General features: G+C 44.5%; 1 protein-coding gene across 1 annotated transcript in view; it reads right to left on the bottom strand.

Moving 5' to 3' along the window:
- The window catches only part of SKIL (SKI like proto-oncogene), a 31,996-nt gene extending 8,763 nt beyond the window's left edge, over nt 1–23,233 (bottom strand). The window contains exons 1-4 of the mRNA XM_074405658.1: nt 23,048–23,233; nt 19,363–21,129; nt 3,925–4,018; nt 621–853 (exon numbers count right to left, since the gene is read on the bottom strand). Of these exons, the coding sequence (XP_074261759.1) occupies nt 621–853; nt 3,925–4,018; nt 19,363–20,464 (1,429 nt within the window). The 5' untranslated portion in view covers nt 20,465–21,129; nt 23,048–23,233. The remainder of the gene's footprint in view (nt 1–620; nt 854–3,924; nt 4,019–19,362; nt 21,130–23,047) is intronic.
- Between the last annotated feature and the right edge of the window lie 1,375 nt (nt 23,234–24,608).

Below are 24,608 nucleotides of genomic sequence, written 5' to 3'. Positions count from 1 at the left end.
TTGAGAAGCCAAAGCAGGAGGAACACTTGAGCTCAGGAGTTCAAGATCAGCCTGAGCAACATAGCAAGATCTATTTCTTAAAAAAACAAAACAAAACAAAAAACCTTTTTTTTTTAATCAGCCAGGCACAGTGGCATGTGCCTGTGGTCCTAGCTACCAAGGAAGCTGAGTTGGGAGGATCACTTGAGCCAAAAGGTTGAGGCTGCAATGAGCCATGACCCCAACCCTGCACTCTAGCCTAGGCAACAGAGAAAGACTCTAACACACACACACACACACACACACACACACAAAAGTTGGGGAAGAAAGAAAAACAAGGATCTACTAAAGAAATCTGACAGCAAATAAAAGGTAGGAAAGAAAAATATTCAGACAAAAATAACTTGCAGTCTTAGGCCAGGCAGCCTATCTCAGTCTCTTGAGCTATCACCACACTACAAAAGTACAGCAACTGAGATTAAAAGAAATCACCCAGAATTTTGAAGGGTAGCATTTTTAAAGGTAAAAGCTCCAATTATCTGAAAATTGAGCTTAACAAAAACAAAAAACCTGTTTGAAAATGCTGAGTAAATGTGTTCATTAGATATTTAATTTTAGAAAGATAATCTCTGAATACTTACCTAAACGGCTACATAATTCTCTACTTGTTTTTAAATCCATTTTCTCCTGTTCCTCAAGTGAGACATCTGGATAAGACACTGTTTTTTGATGTTTACCACTACTGTGAGCCTTCTCTGACTGTCTTGATATGGACTTACTTGCCTCTGTCTTTGTGAGCTCTTTAGACTGGGATACAGCAGAAGTAAGTGACACGTTGGGGGCAACCACTTTATCACACATGTATAAGTAGTAGCTGAAAACAAGTAAAAGCAAAACAAGACATATATTATATATTACAATTAAGTAAAAAACAAAATATGTAACATTTATTTCTGTGGTTAAACTCTTTTTTTTTTTTTTCTCTAACAACACAGCCTGGAAAACTTTTTTTTTTTTTCCAAATAACAGACAATATTATAACTCAGAAAATAAGGGTCACAGAAAAGAATTCTTAGGAAAAAAAATCAGCACTTTAGGCATTACAAACAAAATTATAAAGGATTTTTGTTTGTTAGTAATTCCTTTTTTTTTTAAGAGACAGGGTCTCACTCTGTCACCCAGGCTGGAGTGTAGTGGCATGATCATGATCGTGGCTCACTGTACCCTCTAACTCCTGGGCTCAAGCAATCCTCCTCAGCATCCCAGGTGGCTGGAAATACACATGCCCATGTGGTTTTGTTGTTGTAGTTGTATTGTTGTTTTTTTTAGAGATAGGGTCTTGCTACGCTGCCAAGCTGGTCTCAAGTGATATCCTCCTACCTCCTACCAACTCCTGGGCTCAAGTGATATCCTCCTACCTTGGACTCCCAAAGCACTGGGATTACAGGCGTCAGCAACCACACCCAGCTTGCAAGTAATTTCTTCCTTCTTTTTTTTTTTTTTTCCTTTGGCAAGTAATTTCTAAGCACAAAAAAGATACTCAGAAAATTTCTATCACAACCTCTTCTTCCCTCAAAACTACCTTAGAACTAAAAGCACTAAGTACTTTATAGAGCTGTGTAACAACCCTGAGCAGGTAAGTTTTACTCCAGAAAGAGAATAATCTATAACTACTTTGGAAGACTTTATCTTGCCCACCAGCCCTCTAAAACAGGGAATCCTGGCTCTTTGCTTTGGTGAAGCCGCTTCAAATGAAGATTGCAAGGCTATGGCCTGATTGACGAGAGGCTCAATGAGGAGTTTCTAGGCCTCTTCTTATGTACCTCAGAGAGAGCATATGCACTCTGAATGCTGCGCCCTGCTACTGGGCAGTTCTTGTATCAAACCCCACTGAGCAATCTTCTTAAAATACTTCAGTACTTCCTCCTCATCTGATAAAATGGCAATAATAAACTATGCAAAACTGAGACTAAGGAGATTACAAATTTTGCTCAAAATTCATATAAAATTGCCCAGTAGACTCATCTGAGAGGCTCAAGGAACAAATTTCAGCTAGATATTTAAGTACCATATTTGCAACTATATTCTGAGTAACAGCAAAAAGATGGAAACATTTAACAGACTTGACACTTCATCCCGTGAACTCCAGACAATCTCCTCTTACATCTCATTTTCTTTGTACAAGACATCTATATTGTTCCCCTTTGTTAATGACATACATTTTTGAGCCAAAATTTCAGTTTTCTGACAGGACAAGAAAATTGACAGGTTTAATAGCACTCAAAAGACTTACTGCAAATACAACAGGTAAAGTAGCAATTGTACAAATGTAAATAAGACTCAGTCTCTTTCACAATCACCATGCTTGGAGAGAATACAGATTTACACTAGTAGATAAAAATCTAGGACTCAACAATAAAAAACTTATAATCTAGGGTGCACCTTTATCAAAAAAGTAAAACCCTGATTTTGAGAGGTGTGATTATTAAGAAAACTCTAAGTTTCAAAAGAATTTATTTTTAAAATATTCAAGTTGCAGGCCAGGTGTGATGGCTCACACCTGTAATACCAGCACTTTGGGAGGCTGAGGCAGGTGGATCACTTGAGGTCAAGAGTTCAAGAAGAGCCTGGCCAACATGGTGAAACCTCATCTCTACTAAAAATACAAAAATTAGCTGGGTGTAGAGCAGATGCCTATAATTCCAGCTACTCAGGAGGCTGAGGCGAGAGAATTGCTTGAACCCAGGAGGCGGAGGTTACAGTGAGCTGAGATTACACCATTGCACTCCAGCCTAAGCAACACAGTGAGACTCTGTCCCAAAAAAAAAAAAAAAAAAAAAAAAAAAAAAACCAAAGAAAGAAATTAAAGTTGCATACCAAACTCAAGAATTGGTTTATCTCTTGAAGAAAAGTAAGAAATTTTAAAAAAAAATTAAAAAAAAAAGAAAAGTAAGAAATTAAAGAACTTTAATTTTTTACTTGAGGGCAAACAGAAAATGACCTATTTCTAGAAAACACACAGAAATACACAGTAAAGGTTACTTCAGATATTCAATGTAATTTACAATTCATTTCATTTTAGATTCTTTGAAATTTTTACTCATAAGACTGACCTAAACAATTCACCTCCAATTTCCATATAATGATAAATAAAAACCAAAAATAGGCCGGGCACGGTGGCTCAAGCCTGTAATCCCAGCACTTTGGGAGGCTGAGGCGGGTGGATCACGAGGTCAAGAGATCGAGACCATCCTGGTCAACATGGTGAAACCCCGTCTCTACTAAAAATACAAAAAATTAGCTGGGCGTGGTGGCATGTGCCTGTAATCCCAGCTACTCAGGAGGCTGAGGCAGGAGAATTGCCTGAACCCAGGAGGCGGAGGTTGCGGTGAGCTGGGATCGTGCCATTGCTCTCCAGTCTGGGTAACGAGAGCGAAACTCCGTCTCAAAAAAAAAAAAAAAAAAAAAATATATATTAAATACCAATGTATTAATTTAAAAATAATTTTGAATTTTCAAAGATAATCTATGATTAACAAAAAAGCCTGAAACTAAAGAAATAAATTCCTGGCCTGGCACAGTGGCTCATGCCTGTAATCCCAGCAATTTGGGAGGCCAAAATGGGTGGATCACCTGAGGCCAGGAATTTGAGACCAGCCTGGCCAACACTGTGAAACCCCATCTCTTCCAAAAATACAAAAATTAGCCAGGCGGGATGGTGTGCGCCTATAGTCCCAGCTACTCGGGAGGCTAAAGAGAACAGCTTAAAGCCAGGAGTCAGAGGTTGCAGTGAGTTGAGATCACGCCACTGCACTCCAGCTGGGTGACGGAGCAAGACTCCATCTCAAGAAAAAAAAAAAAAAAAAGAAGAAAGAAACACGTCCTAGCATAGTCCATGGCATATCACTGTTGAATGAATGAACAAACAAATGAGTATCAACTCACCTGGGGTGTAAAAATGAATGTGTCTGAGAAACATGGTCACCTTCCTGCTTTATAACAGGATACCATGACTGTAATTCCATTCCTGATGGTGCATCTGTCTGCAGAAAAATGTGGAAAGGAAACATTTATTGAAGGAAAAAAACGTGATGGTTAATTTTATGTGTCAACCTGACTGGGCCACTAGGTAAAGACAAGTCACATTATTTAAGAGTCATCATGGCCGGGCGCGGTGGCTCACGCCTGTAATCCCAACACTTTGGGAGGCCGAGGCGGATGGATCACAAGGTCGAGAGATCGAGACCAACCTGGTCAACATGGTGAAACCCTGTCTCTACTAAAAATACAAAAAATTAGCTGGGCATGGTGGCGCGTGCCTATAATCCCAGCTACTCAGGAGGCTGAGGCAGGAGAATTGCCTGAACCCAGGAGGTGGAGGTTGCGGTGAGCCGAGATCGCGCCATTGCACTCCAGCCTGGGTAACAAGAATGAAACTCTGTCTCAAATTAAAAAAAAGAAAAAAGAGTCATCATGCCAGGCACAGTGCCTCACACCTGTATTCCATTAACCAGGTGTGGTTCATCCAGGGACCACAGGTGCACAGCTATGGTGTGGTGGTGTGCACCTGTGGTCCCAGCTACTTGGGAGGCTGAGGTGGGAGAATCCCTTGAGCCCAGAAAGTTGAGGCTGCAGTGAACCATGATTGCACCACTACACTCTATCTTGGGCAACTGGGTGAGACCCTGTCTCAAGAGTCATCTTCCAATAAGGCAGTCTTCCCTTGAAGAAGCTTGCCTCCTGAAACTCAGGGACACCCACATGAACTATTCCATCACAAGAACAGTTTCAGTATGCATGTTAACATGAAATACCAGAAATGATTCCATCAAATTTCATACTTACGAAATCTTTTTTTTTTTTTTGAGATGGAGTCTTACTCTGTCATCCAGGCTGGAGTGCAGTGGCATGATCTCAGCTGACTGCAACCTCCACCTCCCAGGTTCAAGCGATTCTCCCTGCCTCAGTCTCCAGAGTAGCTGGGATTACAGGTACCCACCACCATGCCCAGCTACTTTTTGTACTCTGTTTTTTTTTTTTTGAGACGGAGTTTCGCTCTTGTTACCCAGGCTGGAGTGCAATGGCGCGATCTCGGTTCACCGCAACCTCCGCCTCCTGGGTTCAGGCAATTCTCCTGCCTCAGCCTCCTGAGTAGCTGGGATTACAGGCACGCACCACCATGCCCAGCTATTTTTTTTGTATTTTTAGTAGAGACGGGGTTTCACCATGTTGACCAGGATGGTCTCGATCTCTTGACCTTGTGATCCACCCGCCTCGGCCTCCCAAAGTGCTGGGATTACAGGCTTGAGCCACCGCGCCCGGCCACTCTTTGTTTTTTTTGAGACGGAGTTTCGCTCTTGTTACCCAGACTGGAGTGCAATGGCGTGATCTCGGCTCACTGCAACCTCCGCCTCCTGGGTTCAGGCAATTCTCCTGCCTCAGCTTCCTGAGTAGCTGGGATTACAGGCACGTGCCACCATGCCCAGCTAATTTTTGTATTTTTAGTAGAGACAGGGTTTCACCACGTTGACCAGGATGGTCTCAATCTCTTGACCTTGTGATCCACCCGCCTCGGCCTCCCTAAGTGCTGGGATTACAGGCTTGAGCCACCGCGCCCGGCCCTGGAAAATTCTGATTCTTATTCCTGTACTACAATCAGCTAGACTATACCCCAGCCTTATAGTATTTGTTAGCATATTAACTAGGTACCATTCTACAGCAATACTTTGCCAAATTAAATCCAAAGCGACGTTGTTTGTTAACACTTATCATTAAACCGTATTTCCTACTAAATATGAAAAGCATTTTAATGCTTAAGGATGAACTATAACTAAAAATAAAGAAAAATAAGGAGCGAGGTAACTGCCAACTTAATGAACATCTACCTGCCAAGAACTTTATACAGCGTTCTTAATTCTAACAAATATTCTCCATTAGGTAGGTATCATTTCCATTTTACAGATGAGAAAACAACTGAGGTTCAGAAAATGAAGAGGGGCTGGGTGCAGTGGCTCACGCCTGTAATCCCAACACTCTAGGAGGCCTGGGCGAATGGATCACTGGAGGTCAGGCGTTCAAGACCAGCCTGGACAACATGGCGAAACCCCGTATCTACTAAAAATGCAAAACTCAGCCGTACATGGTCATATACTCCTGCAAGCCCAGCTACTCGGGAGGCTGAGGTGGAAGAACTGCTTGATTGTGCCACTACACCACAGCCTGGGCAACAGAGTGAGACCTCGTCTCAAAAAATAAAACAATGAAATAAAATAAAAACACAAAAAATTGGCCGGGCGTGGTGGCTCAAGCATGTAATCCCAGCACTTTGGGAGGCCGAGGCGGGTGGATCACGAGGTCAAGAGATCGAGACCATCCTGGTCAACATGGTGAAACCCCGTCTCTACTGAAGTGCAAAAAATTAGCTGGGCATGGTGGTGCGTGCCTGTAATCCCAGCTACTCTGGAGGCTGAGGCAGGAGAATTGCCTGAACCCAGGAGGCGGAGGTTGCGGTGAGCCGAGATCGCGCCATTGCACTCCAGCCTGGGTAACAAGAGCGAAACTCCGTCTCAAAAAAAAAAAAAAAAAAAAATACAAAAAATTAGCCAGGTATGGTGGCTGGTGGCACACACCTGTAATCCCAGCTACTCAGGAGGTTGTGACAGAAGAATTGCTTAAACCCGGGCCGGGCGCGGTGGCTCAAGTCTGTAATCCCAGCACTTTGGGAGGCCGAGGCGGGTGGACCACGAGGTCGAGAGATTGAGACCATCCTGGTCAACATGGTGAAATACTGTCTCTACTAAAAATACAAAAAACTAGCTGGGCATGGTGGCGCGTGCCTGTAATCCCAACTACTTAGGAGGCTGAGGTAGGAGAATTGCCTGAGCCCGGGAGGCGGAGGTTGCGGGGAGCCAAGATCGCGCCATTGCACTCCAGCCTGAGCAACAAGAGCGAAACTCCGTCTCAAAAAAAAAAAAAAGCCAGGCGCGGTGGCTCAAGCCTGTAATCCCAGCACTTTGGGAGGCCGAGGCGGGTGGATCACGAGGTCAAGAGATCAAGACCATCCCGGTCAACATGGTGAAACCCCATCTCTACTAAAAATACAAAAAATTAGCTGGGCATGGTGGCGCGTGCCTGTAATCAAAAGCTACTCGGGAGGCTGAGGCAGGAGAGTTGCCTGAACCCAGGAGGCGGAGGTTTCGGTGAGCAGAGATCGTGCCATTGCACTCCAGCCTGGGTAACAAGAGCGAAACTCCATCTCAAAAAAAAAAAAAAAAAAAATTGTTTAAACCCGGGAGACGGAGGTTGCAGTAAGCCAAGATCATGCCACAGCACTCCAACCTGGGCAACAGAGCAAAATCATCTCAAAAAATAAAAATTTTTAAAAAATTAAAATTAAAAAAAGACATTCAAGAGGAAAAAAATAAATGACCTGTGGTTACTAACGTCTCCCTTATTTTGGTTTGCTTTATTTACACTTTGTTCCCCACTTCATCCCCCACATATTTCCTGTTATATGAAATTACCTTGCTTTTGTGGGAATAAGATACCTAAAAGAGGGAGGCAAGACGCACTGGTGAGGGAAACGGGGAAGAAGGAATGGGGAGTTGAAAGAAGTGGAATGGTTAAGATGAGCAACAAGGCCGGGCGCGGTGGCTCAAGCCTGTAATCCCAGCACTTTGGGAGGCCGAGGCGGTCGGATCACGAGGTCAAGAGATCGAGACCATCCTGGTCAACATGGTGAAACCCCGTCTGTACTAAAAATACAAAAAATTAACTGGGCATGGTGGCGCATGCCTGTAATCCCAGCTACTCAGGAGGCTGAGGCAGGAGAATTGCCTGAGCCCAGGAGGCGGAGGTTGCGGTGAGCCGAGATGGCGCCATTGCACTCCAGCCTGGGTAACAAGAGCAAAACTCCGTCTCAAAAAAAAAAAAAAAAAAAGATGAGCAACAAAAACAGAAGTTAACAGAAAAACCCAGAAAAGTGAGGGAGAATGAGATTAGGAATGAGTTAACCTAGGGATAAGACAAAAAGGAGAGCTGGGTATTTTTCTAAACCCTGCCTTTAAGAGGCTCCATGGTTCCATGGCCAGGCATGGTGGCTCATGTCTGTAATCCTAACACTTTGGGAGGCGAGGAGGGTGAATTCACCTGAGTCGGGAGTTCAAGACCAGCCTGGCCAGCACAGCAAAACCCAGCTGCTACTAAAATTACAAAAATCAGCTGGGCATGGTGGCACACATGTGTAATCTCAGCTACTAAGGAGGCTGAGGCAGGAGAATCACTTGAACCCAAGAGGCAGAGGTTCCAGTGAGCTGAGACTGTATCACTGCACTCCAGTCTGGGCAACAAAACCAGATTCCATCTCATGAAAAGCAAAGAGGCTCCAATTCCGGCCGGGTGTGGTGGCTCACTCCTGTAATCCCAGCACTTTGGGAGGCCAGGGCAGGCACATCACCTGAGGTCAGGAGTTTGAGACCAGCCTAGCCAACATGGAGAAATGTCATTTCTACAAAAATTAGCCTGACATGGTGGCAGGTGCCTATAATGCCAGCTACTCAGGGGGCTGAGGCAGGAGAATCACTTGAACTCAGGAGGCGGAGACTGCAGTAAGCTGAGATCACGCCACTGCACACCAGCCTGAGTGACAGAGCAAGACTCTGTCTCAAAAAAAAAGATATTCCAATTCCCAATTCCTTCTGCAACCAGGCTGAGCCTATGGGAATAACAACTTCATTCAATAATGAATAAAACCACATACAGTAGAGAGCCACTAAACACCAACCAATTAGGAAAGTAGGAAAGCTGTTTTGCCTGATGTCCCTATATTCCAGTTTGGAACCAAGAAAGTAACGACCAGAAACACATCTCTGGACATTAAGCAGTAGTGATTAAAACAAAATCCATTCTAAACTGTCCAAACTCTGATTTGTTTACTGAGATCTTACTAATGGAGGAAATCAATAAGGATGAAGAAACTTGGGAGTGACGTGACAAGTAACGCACTGCCCTCAACAGGCTGAAAACAGAAAGGAAACAGCTCCTAGAACACTATCTTATAATCTGATCAGTCAGAAAATGATTTAGAGCCAATTAAAAGACAAAAATAAAAATATGCATATGGAAGATCTTAATTTTTGTTAAGAATTTTTGAAGTGGCCGGGTGTGGTGGCTCACACCTGTAATCCAAGCACTTTAGAGGCCAAGGCGGGCAGATCACCTGAGGTCAGGAGTTCAAGACCAGCCTGACCAACATGGTGAAATCCTGTCTTAAAAAATAATAATAAATAAATTAAAATGGTTTTTGAGCAATGAATTTTAAAGGTTAATAAGACCTCAAAATTATAGGAAAAAGATTAATATTTTTAAAGGATTTAAGAGTTGAATAGGCCGGGAGCAGTTGCTCACACCAGTAATCCCAGCACTTTGGGAGGCTGAGATGGTTGGATCACCTGAGGTTAGAAGATCGAGACCAGCCTGTCCAACATGGTGACAACCTATCGCTATTAAAAAAAGAAAGAAAGAAAGAAAGAGTTGAATATTCAGTGAGGGTCTCTACACTATATGTAAGAGTAGAATTTAAAAAAAAAAAAAAAAAAAGGCACAGTGGCTCACACCTATAATCTCAAGCACTTTGGGAGGCCAGGAGAATCAGCTGAACCTGGGAAGCAGAGATTGCAGTGAGCTTATAGGCCACAGTACTCCAGCCTGGGCGACAAAGCATGACTGTATCACATTTTGAACTAACATTCAGAATCTGGGCAAATTCAACTGCTTATTGATAAAATAAACCAATCATCTATTTACATAGTTTTTCAGCCTATAGTTTAGTACTAGCAGTAAATTAGAAAAGGAACTGATTTCTGGCAACAGAAATACTAAATGATAGATGCTAAGTGGTAGCTAACAGCCTAAAGAGGGAGGAAAGTTAAAAGATGCAAACACAAACACTGCTTCAAAAAGCAAGACAATTTTAGTTAAAGCTTTAGCATGGCCAGGGGAAATAGTTCAATATATCTCAATTGTCCCCTACCTGATTCAACAAAGTACAGTAATTAATGTTTAAGAATCTTGAGTTGGCCAGTCGCAATGGCTTATGTCTGTAATCCTAGCACTTTGGGAGGCCAAAGCGGTCGGATTGCTTGAGCTCAGAAGTTTGAGACTGGTCTGGGCAACATGGCAAAAACCCCATCTCTAATAAACATTCAAGAATTAGCCAGGCACAGTGGTGTGCGCCTATAGTCCCAGCTACTTGGGAGGCTAAGGCAGGAGGATAACGTGAGCCCAGGAGACAGACGCTGCAGTGAGGTGAGACTGCGCCATGGCACTTCAGTCTGGGTGACAGAGCCAGACCCTGTCTCATTAAAAAAAAAGAAAGTCTTGAATCAACGTGACATAGCCAAATTATGTTCTGTATATCATTTAGATTCAAAACTGTTTAAGATATTTTACAATTCATGAAAACCGTTTTCTTTTAAAAACGCAATGATTTTAGAAAGTAGGTGAATAGGTAGAACATTTGTACCCCAACTCTGTATGACCAAAGAGGTGTTAATAAACAAGGACAAGTTCACTCTAACAAATCAATAAAACTTAAGATCAGCTTGAATTAAATGAGAATTTCTTTTCTAGACATCCTTTGTTGGAAAACAAACAAAGCTCATCTTAAGTGTTATACCTGAAACAATTCTAGATGTACTGCCCAAGAAATCAATTGTTTCCAGATTTTTTAAATTAAAGCCACTAAAATTGGCCGTACCCAGTGGCTCACACATATAGTCCCAGGACTTAGGAGACCAAGGCACAAGAATTGCGTGAATTCAGAAGTTCAAAGCCAGCCTGGGCAACATAGGCCCCTATCTCTACAAAACTTTTTTTGAAAAATTGGCCAGACATGATGACGCATGCCTGTAGTCTTAGCTACTCAGGGGACTGAGGTGGGAGAATCAGTTGAGGCTGGCAGGTTTGAGGCTGCAGTGAGCCAGGATCCTGCCACAGCACTGCAGCCTAGGCAACAGTGCAGGACCTTATCTCAAAAAAAGAATATACATATATATATATATAATTACTAAAATTGATTCACATATTTAAAAGTTTTTCCTATAATGAATACTGAAATCTCAAATCTTCAGAGTATCAAGCAAATTCTAAATTTGTGCAAAGACCTTGACTTGAAATCTGACTCAATTTTTATCAAGTTCATTTCAAAACTCTACAGTTTAATTTGTATGAGTAAGTTTTATCTTTATTCATGAGCCAAGCCTAGCATCTGTTTATTTCTGTGTCTCTAAACTTCAGGTGCCACCTTAAATAATTGCTAGCACGTTCCCTTATTTTTAAACAGCCATCCCTCTTAGTTCCTATTCTTTATTTATTTCCTAGTCTTGACCAACCCAGTAAGAGTCAGACTAGGGCTTCTAAGACATCTTAAAGATCACCTAGCATAGTCCCCTAGCCAATGTCTGAATTCCCTATTTAAAATCCCTGTTAAGTGGCTATGCAGCCTCTGCTTAAACGGCAGATTGACATCAAGAACCTGCCTTATCTTTGTATTTTTAATACCTAGCACTATGCCTAGCATGTAGTAGGAATTCAACAGATATTTGTTGAATGAATTCTGAATGACAGTGACACTCATTAAGTCCCAAGGTAGCTTTTTTTTTTTTTTTTTTTTGGAGACAGAGTTTCGCTCTTGTTACCCAGGCTGGAGTGCAATGGCGCCATCTCGGCTCACCGAAACCTCCGCCTCCTGGGTTCAGGCAATTCTCCTGCCTCAGCCTCCTGAGTAGCTGGGACTACAGGCATGCGCCACCATGCCCAGCTAATTTTTTGTATTTTTAGTAGAGACGGGGTTTCACCACGTTGACCAGGATGGTCTCGATCTCTCGACCTCGTGATCCACCCGCCTCGGCCTCCCAAAGTGCTGGGATTATAGGCTTGAGCCACCACGTCTGGCCCCAAGGTAGCCTTTTACAAGGTTATTCTGCTACCACAAAACTCTTGGTCTCTTTCACATTTGATGTTGTTCTACTCCAAGAAGTGCCAAGGAAACTCAGCAGTTTCTAAGGCTGCATCTTATCAAAGATATAAATTAAACAATACAAATGATGGGGAAGCAAATGTTGCAAGTTAACTTCACCTAATATGCTGTGGTAAGCCATAAACACATTTATAACAAATTATCCTAACTGTATGTTCAAAACAATTAAGAAAAGCACAGTGTTTATTATACAACAAAACATTCAGAGGCATGCCAGATTTCTCATCTATTCTGCATTTGTGTCAACATACAAATTAGGTTTTCAAAAAAAGAACAATATAATTAAATGGTTCAGCTGTAATGCTACTAATCAGGAATAAAAATTAGACACCAAATTATGAGTATCTACTGCCTTGTATCTTACCTTTCAACATGGGAATTATTTGTTTCTTGGTGTATTTAAATATTATAATAAAATACATTATATTATTTGCCAAAGAAGTGGGTCATTTAGTAGCTTAAGTTAGAGCCTTAACATTTCAAAATGCTCTTATCACCCACTTTCCCCATCATTGTTTACCCCAAAATGAACAGACAGCATCTTCATTTCAAACACATAAGCAAAATTTCAGACACATTAATTTCATTCCAAAGGTTCTTTCTTAGTCATAAAACTCCAAATAATGTCTACAAATGCAAAATTTGAACAATTCCAAAATATACAGTAAGAGAAGATAAGGTAAATAAAAATTAAAAAGCATTTATTAAAGTTTCTCTAAATTTCTGCACCTTCCTAAGGTTATTCTATACACATGACCCTTTGATAATCAGAATTCCTAATGAAGAACCACCGTATTTTAATGATACAATGCTAGTCTCACAATGAAAAATAATTTAGAGAGCTTGAGTTCATTTACAAAAACTTTTGTCACTACTTTCTAAAAACAAAAGCAATTCCACCTGCTCAGCATTATTCATATACAAGTATTCAAATTTGTACCAAAAAAACCCTTTAAAATTCCTAGACCTTTTTTTTTTTTTCTTGAGACATGGTCTTGCTCCAGGGAACGGTGGTATAATTATAGCTCACTGCATCCTCCAACTCCTGGACTCAAGGGATCCTCATGCCTCAGCCTCCCAAGTTGCGAGGACTATCGGCAAATGCCACCAAGCCTGGCTAATTTTTTTTTTATTTTTTTTTTTGTAGAGACAGGGGTTGCACCATGTTGCCCAAGCTGGAACGTATTTTCAATAATAAATCTTGCTTTTAGGTAACACTTTAGTTTTTAATTACAGTGTCAGATTAATATTTTGATCTTTAAGTCCTAATGACAAACATTAATGAACTAAAGAAATCAAGGTAATGCCTCAAAACACTGTCAGGACGTCCAAAATTGCAAAAAAAAACAGAATTAAGCCTTTTTAAAAACATGTGAAATGGAAGGCCAGGTCTGGTGGCTCATGCCTGTAATCCCAGCACTTTGGGAGGCCAAGGTGGGCGGATCACCTGAAGTCAGGAGTTCGAGACCAGTCTAGATAACAAGAATACAAAAAATTAGCTAGTCGTGGTGACGTGCACCTGCAGTCCCAGCTATTGAGGAGGCTGAGGCAGGAGAATCACTTGAACCCGGGAGGTGGAGGTTGCAGTGAGCTAGGATAGCGCCACTGCACTCCAGCCTGGGCAACAAGAGCAAAACTCCATATGAGGTCAGGAGTTCAAGACCAGACTCCCCAGCATGGTAAAACTCCATCTCTACTAAAAATACAAAACAATTAGCCAGACATGGTGCTGCAACTGTGGGGGCTGCGACAGAATTGCTTGAATCCGGGAGGCAGAGGTTGCTGTGAGCTGAGATCACGCCACTGCACTCCAGCCTGGGTAACAGAGACTCCACCTCAAACAAACAAAAAAAAATTTTTTAAGTGCTATAAGTGATAAAGATTCATTTTTAATTTTATGTCCATAAAAAAGCAGCAGTAGTGTAGGTTGGCAAATTTAAGTCTATCTACTTAATGGCATATTTACATAACAAATAAAATATAACGCAAATTAAATGCACATTACTTTGTTCTGACCCAAAATAAATCATTAGCAACCTTACTAAACACATGACTGGATACAAAGGAAGTGAATATATTTCGTCAGGGTTTTTGCCGTGTATAATACTAAAACATTCAAGTGGTCAACAAATGATTTCAGAAGTATAAAGACACCCTATCAGATAGCTGCCAACAGTGCTTACTGAAAGAAACGGAATCCCTCAGTACAGTATCAGGCTTCCTTAATACTTCCAACTTGTTGTGAATGAGTGTTTCAACAACTGAAACAGAACAGTGTTACAAGGTGGTAAATAGTTACTTAGAGATTTTTAAGGCTTAGTCTTAGGCCTCGGTTCACTGTAATCATTAAAATCCATCAAACTAATGCAAAACTGGGACAGTATGATCTAAGCATCTGCATTAACTGATCAAAGACAGATCTACAGGAGTCATGGCAATGTCTGCTGTTTCAATAGGCTGAAAGATCATACCACATACCTCACAAAGCCAATTTTAGGTTTGAGATGCTTAAAAATGCTCACAGAAAAAGCAAAGGCTAAAGTTCTTATAATAATTTTGCAACTAGAGATGCGCCACGGCTTCGGTAGCGACAGCAGCTCAATCTGTGACTGAGCAGTGCTAGCACCTCCTCCAGGAGACTGTTGCTGTCAGCCAGCCCCCTTCTCCGAGGTAACCACGTGTGACCAAAAGGCCGTGATCAAAAATGCGGACATGTCAGAAGAGATGCAACAGGACTCGGTGGAGTGGGCTACTCAGGCACTGGAGAAATACAACACAGAGAAGGACACTGCGGCTCATATCAAGAAGGAATTTGATAAGAAGTACAATCCTACCTGGTATTGCATTGTGGGGAGGAACTTCGGTAGTTACGTGACACCTGAAACCAAACACTTCATCTACTTCTACCTGGGCCAAGTGGCCATCTTCTGTTCAAATCTGGTTAAAAGCATGGACTGAAAAGGCCAGGTATGGTGGCTCACGCCTGTAATCCCAGCACTTTGGGAGGCCGAGGCAGGCAGATCATCTGAGGTCAGGAGTTCAAGACCAGCCTGGCCAACATGGTGAAACCCCATCTCTACTAAAAATACAAAAATCAGCTGGGCATGGTGGTGTACACCTGTAATCCCAGCTACTCAGGAGGCTGAGGCAGGAGAATCACTTGAACTTGGGAGGTGGAGGTTGCACTGAGCTGACAGGCCATTGTACTCCAACCTGGGCAATAGAGTGAGATTCCATCTCATTAAAAAAAAAAAAAAAAAAGCATGGACTGTTGTGCCACACACCCAGTGATCCATCCAAAAACAAGGGCTGCAGCCTAAATTCCAAATACCAGAGACTGTAATTTTCAGCCTTGCTAAGGGAACACCCTGATGTTTGAAACTTTGTGTTTTGTTCAGGGCATTCTCTGTACTAGTTTGTTGTGATTATAAAACAATTAGCAAAATTTAAAAAATAAATAAATAATTTTGCAAGTATTATTTTGAGTCCTTAATAGAAACAAAGCCGTGCAAAGTTAGTAGTATAACATCCCCTTTACAACTTGAAGGAAGAGAAATACACTAATAAAAATCCTATTAATCCCATGACATTTTATACTGAAGGTCTGTGATGCCCAATAAATTTAATATTGCAACTAGGTGGAAATCTCAATGTCATACACATATTTTCCACTCAAATAAGGCACCTGTCCTTATAATCCAGTCTTAAGTCTAGAAGTCATGAAATCAAAAAGGCTCAAACTAATTTTATACCTTTCCTATTCATTCCTCTTTCTGCCTAACATGAGGTAGTGATTGAAGCAAACCACATCTAAAAAAAGATGCATTGTTTAATTTTATATTCTTTTGTTTTCTAGAGTCTAATAATATTATTTTATGTAATATGAACCCCAGTAAAATAAAATTATATATGTGAACAAATACAGAATCAAGCTATTGCCAAAGCTATTCTCAAACTAGTTCTACCCCCTTACTAGGAACAAATTGAATTCTGGCTCCACAATCACTTTCTACTCCCAGAATTCTGAAGGGATTAAAATTAGCCCAATTTGCCAGGTGTGGTGGCTCACGCCTATAATCCTAGCACTCTGGGAGGCCAAGACTGGCATATCACCCGAGGTCAGGAGTTCAAGGTCAGCCTGACCAACACAGTGAAACCCCGTTTCTACAAAACAAAACTTAGCCAGGCAGCATATGCCTGTAATTACAGCTACTTGGGAGACTGAGGCATGAGACTCACTTGAACCCAGGAGGCGGAGGTTGCAGTGAACCAAGGTTGTGCCACTACACTCCAGCCTGAGTAACAAGAGCAAAACACCATTCCCCCACCCCCGCCAAAAAAAAATTAGCCCAATTATTGATTCTTCCTTGGTTTTCCAATGGCATAAATGATAGCATATGCACAGCTACAAGAAAACTACTGGCCACGATGATTCATGCCTACTCTGAAAACATAGCGATCTTTCCTTTTTTTTTTTTTTTTTTTTTTTTTTTTTTTTTTTTTTTTAGATACAGTCTTCCTCTTGTAGCCCAGACTGGAGCACAATGTCTCGATCTCGGCTCCCTGCGACCTCCACCTCCCGGGTTCAAGCAATTCAATTCTACCTCCGCCTCCCAAAGTGCTGAGATTACAAGCGTGAGCCGCCACACCTGGCCTGTTTTTCTTCTTTAAAGTTTCTTAGTTTTGAGCCGGGCATAGTGGCTCACGCCTGTAATCCAAGCTCTTTGGAGGCCAAGGCGGGCAGATCACCTGAGGTCGGGAGTTCAAGACCAGCCTGACCAACATGGTGAAACCCCATCTTACAAAAAAAATAAAAATAAAAATAAAGTTTCTTAGTTTCCCATTTCTCAAACAAAAAGGATAAATTTCTAACTTTTAAAAGTCGTAAGTATTTATATTTATCATTGTTGCAGTATTTGCAAAGCCATTCCAGAGATTTCAAAAAAAAAAAAAAAAAGTCAGGGATAGGGAGGGTCCACATATCCTGTTACTAACAGAATGAACTCCAAAAACTTGATTACTCTGAAGTCATTTATAATGACTTTGGGAGGCCGAGGCAGGTGGATCACAAGGTCAAGAGATCGAGACCATCCTGGTCAACATGGTGAAATCCCGTCTCTACTAAAAATACAAAAAATTAGCTGGGCATGGTGGCGCGTGCCTGTGATCCCAGGTACTCAGGAGGCTGAGACAGAAGAATTGCCTGAACCCAGGAGGCGGAGGTTGCGGTGAGCCAAGATCGTGCCATTGCACTCCAGCCTGGGTAACGAGAGTGAAACTCTGTCTCAAAAAAAAAAAAAAAAAATTGTTTTGGGGGCTGGGCGCAGTGGCTCACGCCTGTTAATCCCAGCACTTTGGGAGGCCCAGGCAGGTGGATCACGAGGTCAAGAGATCGAGACCATCCTGGTCGACATGGTGAAACCCCGTCTCTACTAAGAATACAGAAAATTACCTGGCCATGGTGGCACGTGCCTGTAATCTCAAGTACTCGAGAGGCTGAGGCAGGAGAATTGCCTGAACCCAGGAGGCGGAGGCTGCGGTGAGCCAAGATCACGCCATTGCACTCCAGCCTGGGTAACAAGAGCAAAACTCCCTATCAAAAAAAAAAAAAAAAAAAAAAATTGTTTTGGGCCGGATGCGGTGGCTCACGCCTGTAATCCCAGCACTTTGGGAGGCCAAGGCTGGTGGATCTAAGGTCAGGAGTTTTGAGACCAACCTGGCTAACAAGGTAAAACACCGTCTACTAATACAAAAAAATAATAATTAGATGGGCACAGTGGCACACGCCTGTAATCCCAGCTACTTTGGAGACAGAATAGCTTAAACCTGGGAGGCAAAGGTTGCAGTAAGCCAAGACTGTGCCATTGCACTCCAGCCTGGATGACAAGAGCAAAACTCCCTCTCAAAAAATTAATAAATAAATAAAAGTCGTTTTGTAAAAAATGAGGAAGGCAGGCGGATGTGGTGGTTCACGCCTGTAATCCTAGCACTTTGGGAAGCTGAGGTGGGTGGATCACCTGACATCAGGAGTTCGAGACCAGCCTGGCCATCACGGTGAAACCCCATCTTTTTAAAAAATCATAATAAATAAATAAATAAATAAAATTTTAAAAATTTAAAAACCTTGCTGCCGGGCGCAGTGGCTCAAGCCTGTAATCCCAGCACTTTGGGAGGCTGAGGCGGGTGGATCACGAGGTCAAGAGATCGAGACCATCCTGGTCAACACGGTGAAACCCCGTCTCTACTAAAAATACAAAAAATCAGCTGGGCATGGTGGCGCGTGCCTGTAATCCCAGCTACTCAGGAGGCTGAGGCAGGAGAATTGCTTGAACCCAGGAGGCGGAGGTTTCGGTGAGCCGACATCGCGCCATTGCACTCCAGCCTGGGTAACAAGAGTGAAACTCCGTCTCTAAAAAAAAAAAAAAAAAAAAAAAAAAGGCCGGGCGCGGTGGCTCAAGCCTGTAATCCCAGCACTTTGGGAGGCCGAGGCGGGTGGATCACGAGGTCGAGAGATCGAGACCATCCTGGTCAACACGGTGAAACCCCGTCTCTACTAAAAATACAAAAAATTAGCTGGGCATGGTGGCGCGTGCCTGTAATCCCAGCTACTCAGGAGGCTGAGGCAGGAGAATTGCCTGAACCCAGGAGGCGGAGGTTGCGGTGAGCCGAGATCGCGCCATTGCACTCTAGCCTGGGTAACAAGAGTGAAACTCCGTCTCAAAAAAAAAAAAAAAAAAAAAAAAACAAAAACACCTTGCTTACTCAAATCACAAATTCTTCAGATACGGTTTTTCCATTTGTTTCAAATATTGAGCAAGCCTTAATATCCAAGCACAGAAACATCAGAAATCATAGGTGGATCTCTGAAAGATGCTGTTTCGAGCCCACAAGAATTGTTTTGACTAGCCATTGTACCATTTGCAAATGGAGATAACACCAAAGTGCAAATTATCTTGAGTCCCAGAAAAACAACAGATGCAGTAGGGTCAAGAAGCAGGATGTGTGAAAAAGAGGATATGAGAAAAATGCCCTATCTCCTCCACTCCTTAGCTACATAATTTCGGGAAAGCCATTTTCTCTCTCTGAGCTTCATTTGCTTTATCTATAAAATGGAATAATAGTCTTACTTCTCTCACAAGACGTATGCAAAGTCCAATGAGGAAACATACTGGAAAGCGCTTATAGCCTAAAAGTTGCAATACAAATACATCAATCTGTATTTTGTTGTTGTTACATGAGGCATGTTCAACATACAGACAGGTTAAGTTACACTCTAAACATAAAATTGTTATTTCAAAGTAAATAAAATTATTTTACTATTACTAAAAATTGATATAAAAAACAACTTGCCTTAGATTGATTTCTCTTTCCGCTTCTCATGCTAAATTTCTCCTTCATTTCTTCTAAAATTATCTTCAGTTTCTTTTCTTCAGGTGTTCCTAAGTATTTCTGGTTGACATGAAGATAGCAATGCCATTTAGCCGATTCAAAGCCCCAGTGGCAAGTTCTTTTGTCAGGTGATCGGTGAGAATGCATCACAAACGTCTGGGGTGCAAACATTCCACAACACTCCAAACACTGAATACATGGAGCATCAGGCTGAACATAAAACTGGGGTGCAAATAGACCCTGACATTTGCCCAAGCATTCATGTTCCACTTCAAAGGCACTGCCAGTTTCCTTTAACCGGGCCAATGAGTTTTTAGCAGGAAGTATGCTACCATTTTGAGGAAAAGTTCGTGGCCGCAATAAAGCATTACATAATCTTTGTGCATCAGTTAATGTAATCAGCCCACAGGATGGGGCATTGAATGGAAGTATGCCTAGTACCTTTAAGATATGAAGCTGGTCTGAAGAACACCTTGAACAATATATGTACAGTTCATCACACACTGTATTTATTTGCTGGAGTGTAAATTCTCGGAGAACAGAATTTAAGACTTGGGGCAAACAGAGCCTCTTTTCTCCTCCAACTTGAAAACAAGAAATAGATTCCCCTTCCAACACAGTCTGGGTGAGTTCTGTGGAGCTATCGGAAGGGATGAGCAATGGTCCAGGAAGAACCTGAGGAGATGGAAGAGGCAGAAATACAGTAGGCGACATGCTTTCTTGGGAATACCGAGCAGAAAATGCTGCTGGTCCACCTAGAGAGCTCTGACTACTTAAATGGAATTGTGCCAATGTGTGTTTCAAACTGGGATTTAAATGTAAAGTTTCAGGAACGGAAGCACAGGTTCGCTTGACATGTTCTCCATCAGTTTCCACTGTCATGTCTTCATAGTCATCCAAGTGTTCCTTCTTTACTGTCGGCACCTTGTTTATCATCTTTCCATTTGCATGAATGTCTGTCATCATTTTTTTCTCTGGGGGGCTGCCATCATCTCCCATCCCATTCAGTTTTTTAGTTGAACCCTGAACCAAGGAGAAATTTGTCTGGAGGTTTTCCATTGCTACACTACTCTGTTAAACAATTAAGTCTGAGATTTGCATTTCTATTTAATTGCTTATTTGAAAAGGGGAAAGTAATGAATGTATACAAATATTTATGGTAGCTTACTTTTACAAAAACTTTCTAAAGAAAGAGCCCCTTAAATTACTCAATAGTTTTGGTTCTCTTTATAATCTGGCATAATTTCACTAGGAAGCCTATTAAATTGTTCGTTTTGCCTCCAACAATAAAGAAAAGAGGCACACCTCTGAGGATGCTTTGTTTTTTTGAATTCTTCAGAAATACATATCAAAATAAAGTTACCAATTTCTCAATTCAAGATGTCCAGGATCAATGCAATGGTTTGGTTTTGTTTGTTATAAGCAAACACATGAAAAGTTTATGCCATTCCTTGGGCTATAAGATCTAGACTCAAACACAAGTCAAAATGATGCAACCCAATTTAATCTTTACCACTAAGGAAACCAAAAAGGAGGGCAGAGAGAATATTTCCTCTAAAAATGATGGCCTGCTGGTCTGTGCTGAAAAACTGAAGACATGTGTAAATCCTCACACCAGTAAAAGCAGCCTCTGACTTCTTGAACTTCTACAATCAACAATGATACTTAACAAAAAACTGCCCAGTTATCTTCAAAGGTTATAGTTCATTCTTCTTTTAATTAATCTGCAAGAAGAAAAGGGGGTGGGGAATAGTTACATTTGAATTTGCTCCAGAGGCCAAAGAAAATCAGTTTTTCTTTCTTTCTTTCTTTCTAAGAGTCTCGCTCTGTCACCCAGGCTGGAGTACAATGGCACAACCTCAGCTTGCTGCAACCTCCGCCTCCCGGGTTCAAGCAATTATCCTGTCTCAGCCTCCCGAGTAGCTGGGACTACCGGCGCATGCCAAGACGCGCGGCTAATTTTTTTGTATTTTTAGTACAGACAGGGTTTCATCATGTTGGTCAGGCTGGTCTCGAACTCCTGGCCTCAAGCGATCCGCCCTGCCTCAGTCTCCCAAAGTGCTGGGATTACAAGCGTGAGCCACCGCACCAGGCCGAAACCAGTTTTTTAATATTAAACTGAGTTCACTTTACCAAAGGTGACGCTTGAATGACTTCTTTAAATCTAACACCAGTTTATTAGAACATTCATTTAAATAGGAAAGCAATTTGGAGTTGGGTAAAGCGAGCAATAATGTAACACAAAAGGCCATTTGAGTTCAGAACATGAAGAATCTTCAACAGATCATCTCAATCAGTACCAGAGGTTTTTTCAGTTATGCCATTTTAAGGGGGAAAAAATACATTACTTCATCTATTTAAAAACAAACAAACAAACAAAAGTTTCATCCAAAAAAATCAAATAGGAGTTAACATATATCTACCATACGTAACTAAGTTACAATTTTAAGTGGATTAATTCAGCTGGTCCGTGTACACTTTTTCTGGAAAGGCAGAAATTAACTTTCTCTTTTAAAAGGTTAGCGATTTTACTTAATGGAAGCCAAAAGCTATAGACTCCATGCCTGGGAATCTCCATCCTTGAACAAGACTAATCCGGGACAAAAAGCACAAGGCAGACAAACCTCACAAAGAATGCAAATGGAGGAAGAGTGGAAAAGACAAGACTCTTCTTCCACTTCCTTCCTGAGAGAAAACCCAAAAGAAATCCAATAAATAGAAATTTTTGCTTCCCTGTCAACAATTTACCATAAAACAGACCCAAAGGATTAAGGACCAATGCTACCGGCCATCGTACTGACTTTTGTCCACCACAGTAACATACCTCACTTAGCACAGGCCAAGGAAGAGGGCAGGAGGCATGACCTAGATGGGGGAGCCCCCAAAACCCTGAACTCCTCCGCCCACTCAAAGCCACCCACCTATCTCTAACCCGAAGAGGAGGGAGAACAAGGGACACGGAAAGCCTGGGAGTGGGTGTGCAAGGGGGTGGAGGGAAGTAAAGGGAGGAGTCCCCCCACCCCCATCAGAGAGCCTGGGATAACCTCAAGTGCCCTCCCCACACTGCCCCCCCGCGGGAGCCGCGGGAAGGACTGTGGAAATCCCCCCACTCGCACCCTCTCCCCGGTAACTTCTCGGGTGTCACCCCAGCGCCCCTAATGCTGCACCTCCCCCCCGCCAGCTCCGGGCCAGAACGAGGAGGGCACCGGGGCAGTTCAGGCGCCGAGCGCACATCCCCACGCCGCCGGGGGCTGACGGACGGGGTCGAGCCCAGGGCATCCCCGCGGAGCGCTGCTGGACGGGGGGGAGGGGGGTGGTGACGGGCGTCCGGGTCTCCGGGGTCCCCGCGGCTCCCGTCAAGTGCAGCGCCCAGCCCTGCCCGCGCCCACCGCCTGGAGCCAACGAGGCGTAATCCCTCGTGGGACACGCGCCTTGCGACTCCCTCTGGCTCCGACCCCACCCGGGACCCGTGCACCCAAAGCCCCTACTCGGGCCTCGGCGACCGGGGAAGCTCGACGAGCTTTGTGAACTCCCCACCGCCCCTGTCGCCGCCGTCGGGCTCCCCGGAGGCTGAGCGCCTCTGGCCTCCCGCCGCCTCCGCCGCGTCCCCCGCTCCCCCGCACCCACGAGCCGGAGCCGCACCTGTGCCCGCCGCCGCCGCCGTCGCCGCTCGCCCGCTCCTTTCGGCTGTGCCGGCGCCGCTCCGAACCCCACACACATCGCTACACACAGCCCTCTGACGTCACCAGCCCTCGGCCCGCCCACGTCACTGCGGAGACACACGGCTTCCCGCAGACGCCGCCGCCGTCTCCGGCCGCCCGGGGGAGAGCGAGGGCGGCGGGGAGGGGGAGGGGAAGGGAACGGAGCCAGCGGCGGTGCCGCGCGCGCGGGCTCGCCGGCGGCGCCGCGGCCGCCACTTCGCGGCTTCCAGCTCTCTCGGAAACGCGCGCGCCGTCCGGCCTATTGTGGCTCCTCAGAGCGCACCCCCTACCCCCGGCCCGGTCGTCTCGCGCGCGCGCCCCTCCCCCCAGGCGCGCACCCGGCGCTCCTAGCCCCGCGCGCCGTCTGGGCGGCTGGCGCGCGGTGCTGTCTGCGGTGCACCCAGCGCAGACAGGATGTTCCCTCCCCACCCCACCCTCACCGCCGCCCTCCCTCCTTCCTTCCTCTAGTCGCCCAGCCGGCTGTCTGGGGCCTCCGCCCCGCCCCCGCCCCACCCGCCGCTCTGTGGTGAAGGGCCAGACCGTGGGGCGCCCTGGACGCTCGGCCGCGGCGCGGCGGGGAAGAGGGGGCAGGGCAGCCGCGCGGTGCACTGTGCGCGACCCCAGCAGCCGGCAGGGCGGAGGCAGTGCCCGCCCGGCAGAGCGCCGCCGCCCGAGGTCAGGCACGGGCGGCCCTCCCCCCGCGGGGCCGCTGCTGGGCCGCCCCGCCCCGGAGGCAGCCGGGCGGCGACCGCCCTGCAGGGCCCCCGGGGCCGGCTCCACTCCCCGCCCCCGCGGGACCTCCCTCCTGGGCTGCCCCTCGCCCCCGCGGGGCCTCCTGCCCGAGGGCCGCCCAGCCGGCTGCCAGAGCTCCGCCCCGTCCCGGCGGCCCCAGCCTCGCCCGGGCGGCCTCCGCCCAGACGCCTTCCCCTGGCTGACCTCCATCCGCCATCGGGCCGGGCGGGAGGGGTGGCCAAAGTTCCGGCACCACCGTGAGCAAACATTTCTGTCTCTGCTCCCCAGCCTCCCGCCCCCAGGCTGCCAGGCTGCTCTCTCGGTTCCAGAGGGGAGCTATAAATGACAGGTTTCTACAGTGTTCACTGAGGGTTGTTTTTTGTTTTTTTTTTTGGAAGAAAGACGACGAGGTGAGGAAGATAGGACGTCAGAGCTTTCCGGCTGTGACCGTCTGCGGCTTGTAGGGTGGTCTTCCTGGTTCCCAGGGTTGCCGGTTAGCATACTGAACTCTGCAGAGCTGCTCCGTCACATTTCGAAACACCAAGAAATCCCCTTTTCTCCACCCCACCGCAAGATCTGGAACCGAAATAGTCCACCGACTAGCAATGCACAAAACTGAGGAGACCCGAGCTTCGTCCCCTTTTTCCCCCATTTTCGTCTAATTTCCTCCGGGTTTTACTGCTTCAGGTCGCTCCCATGGGGGCCCACGTTTGGAGTCGCTGGCTGGAAATACTCTTGTGCTCGTAGATTTTTTTTTTTTTTCCTTTTTT

The sequence above is a fragment of the Saimiri boliviensis genome, chromosome 9 (genome assembly GCF_048565385.1).
Source record: "Saimiri boliviensis isolate mSaiBol1 chromosome 9, mSaiBol1.pri, whole genome shotgun sequence".
In the NCBI taxonomy this organism is placed as follows: Eukaryota; Metazoa; Chordata; class Mammalia; order Primates; family Cebidae; genus Saimiri; species Saimiri boliviensis.
The sequence above is the reverse complement of the archived record's forward strand: the minus strand, read 5'-3'. Positions and strand labels throughout refer to the sequence as shown.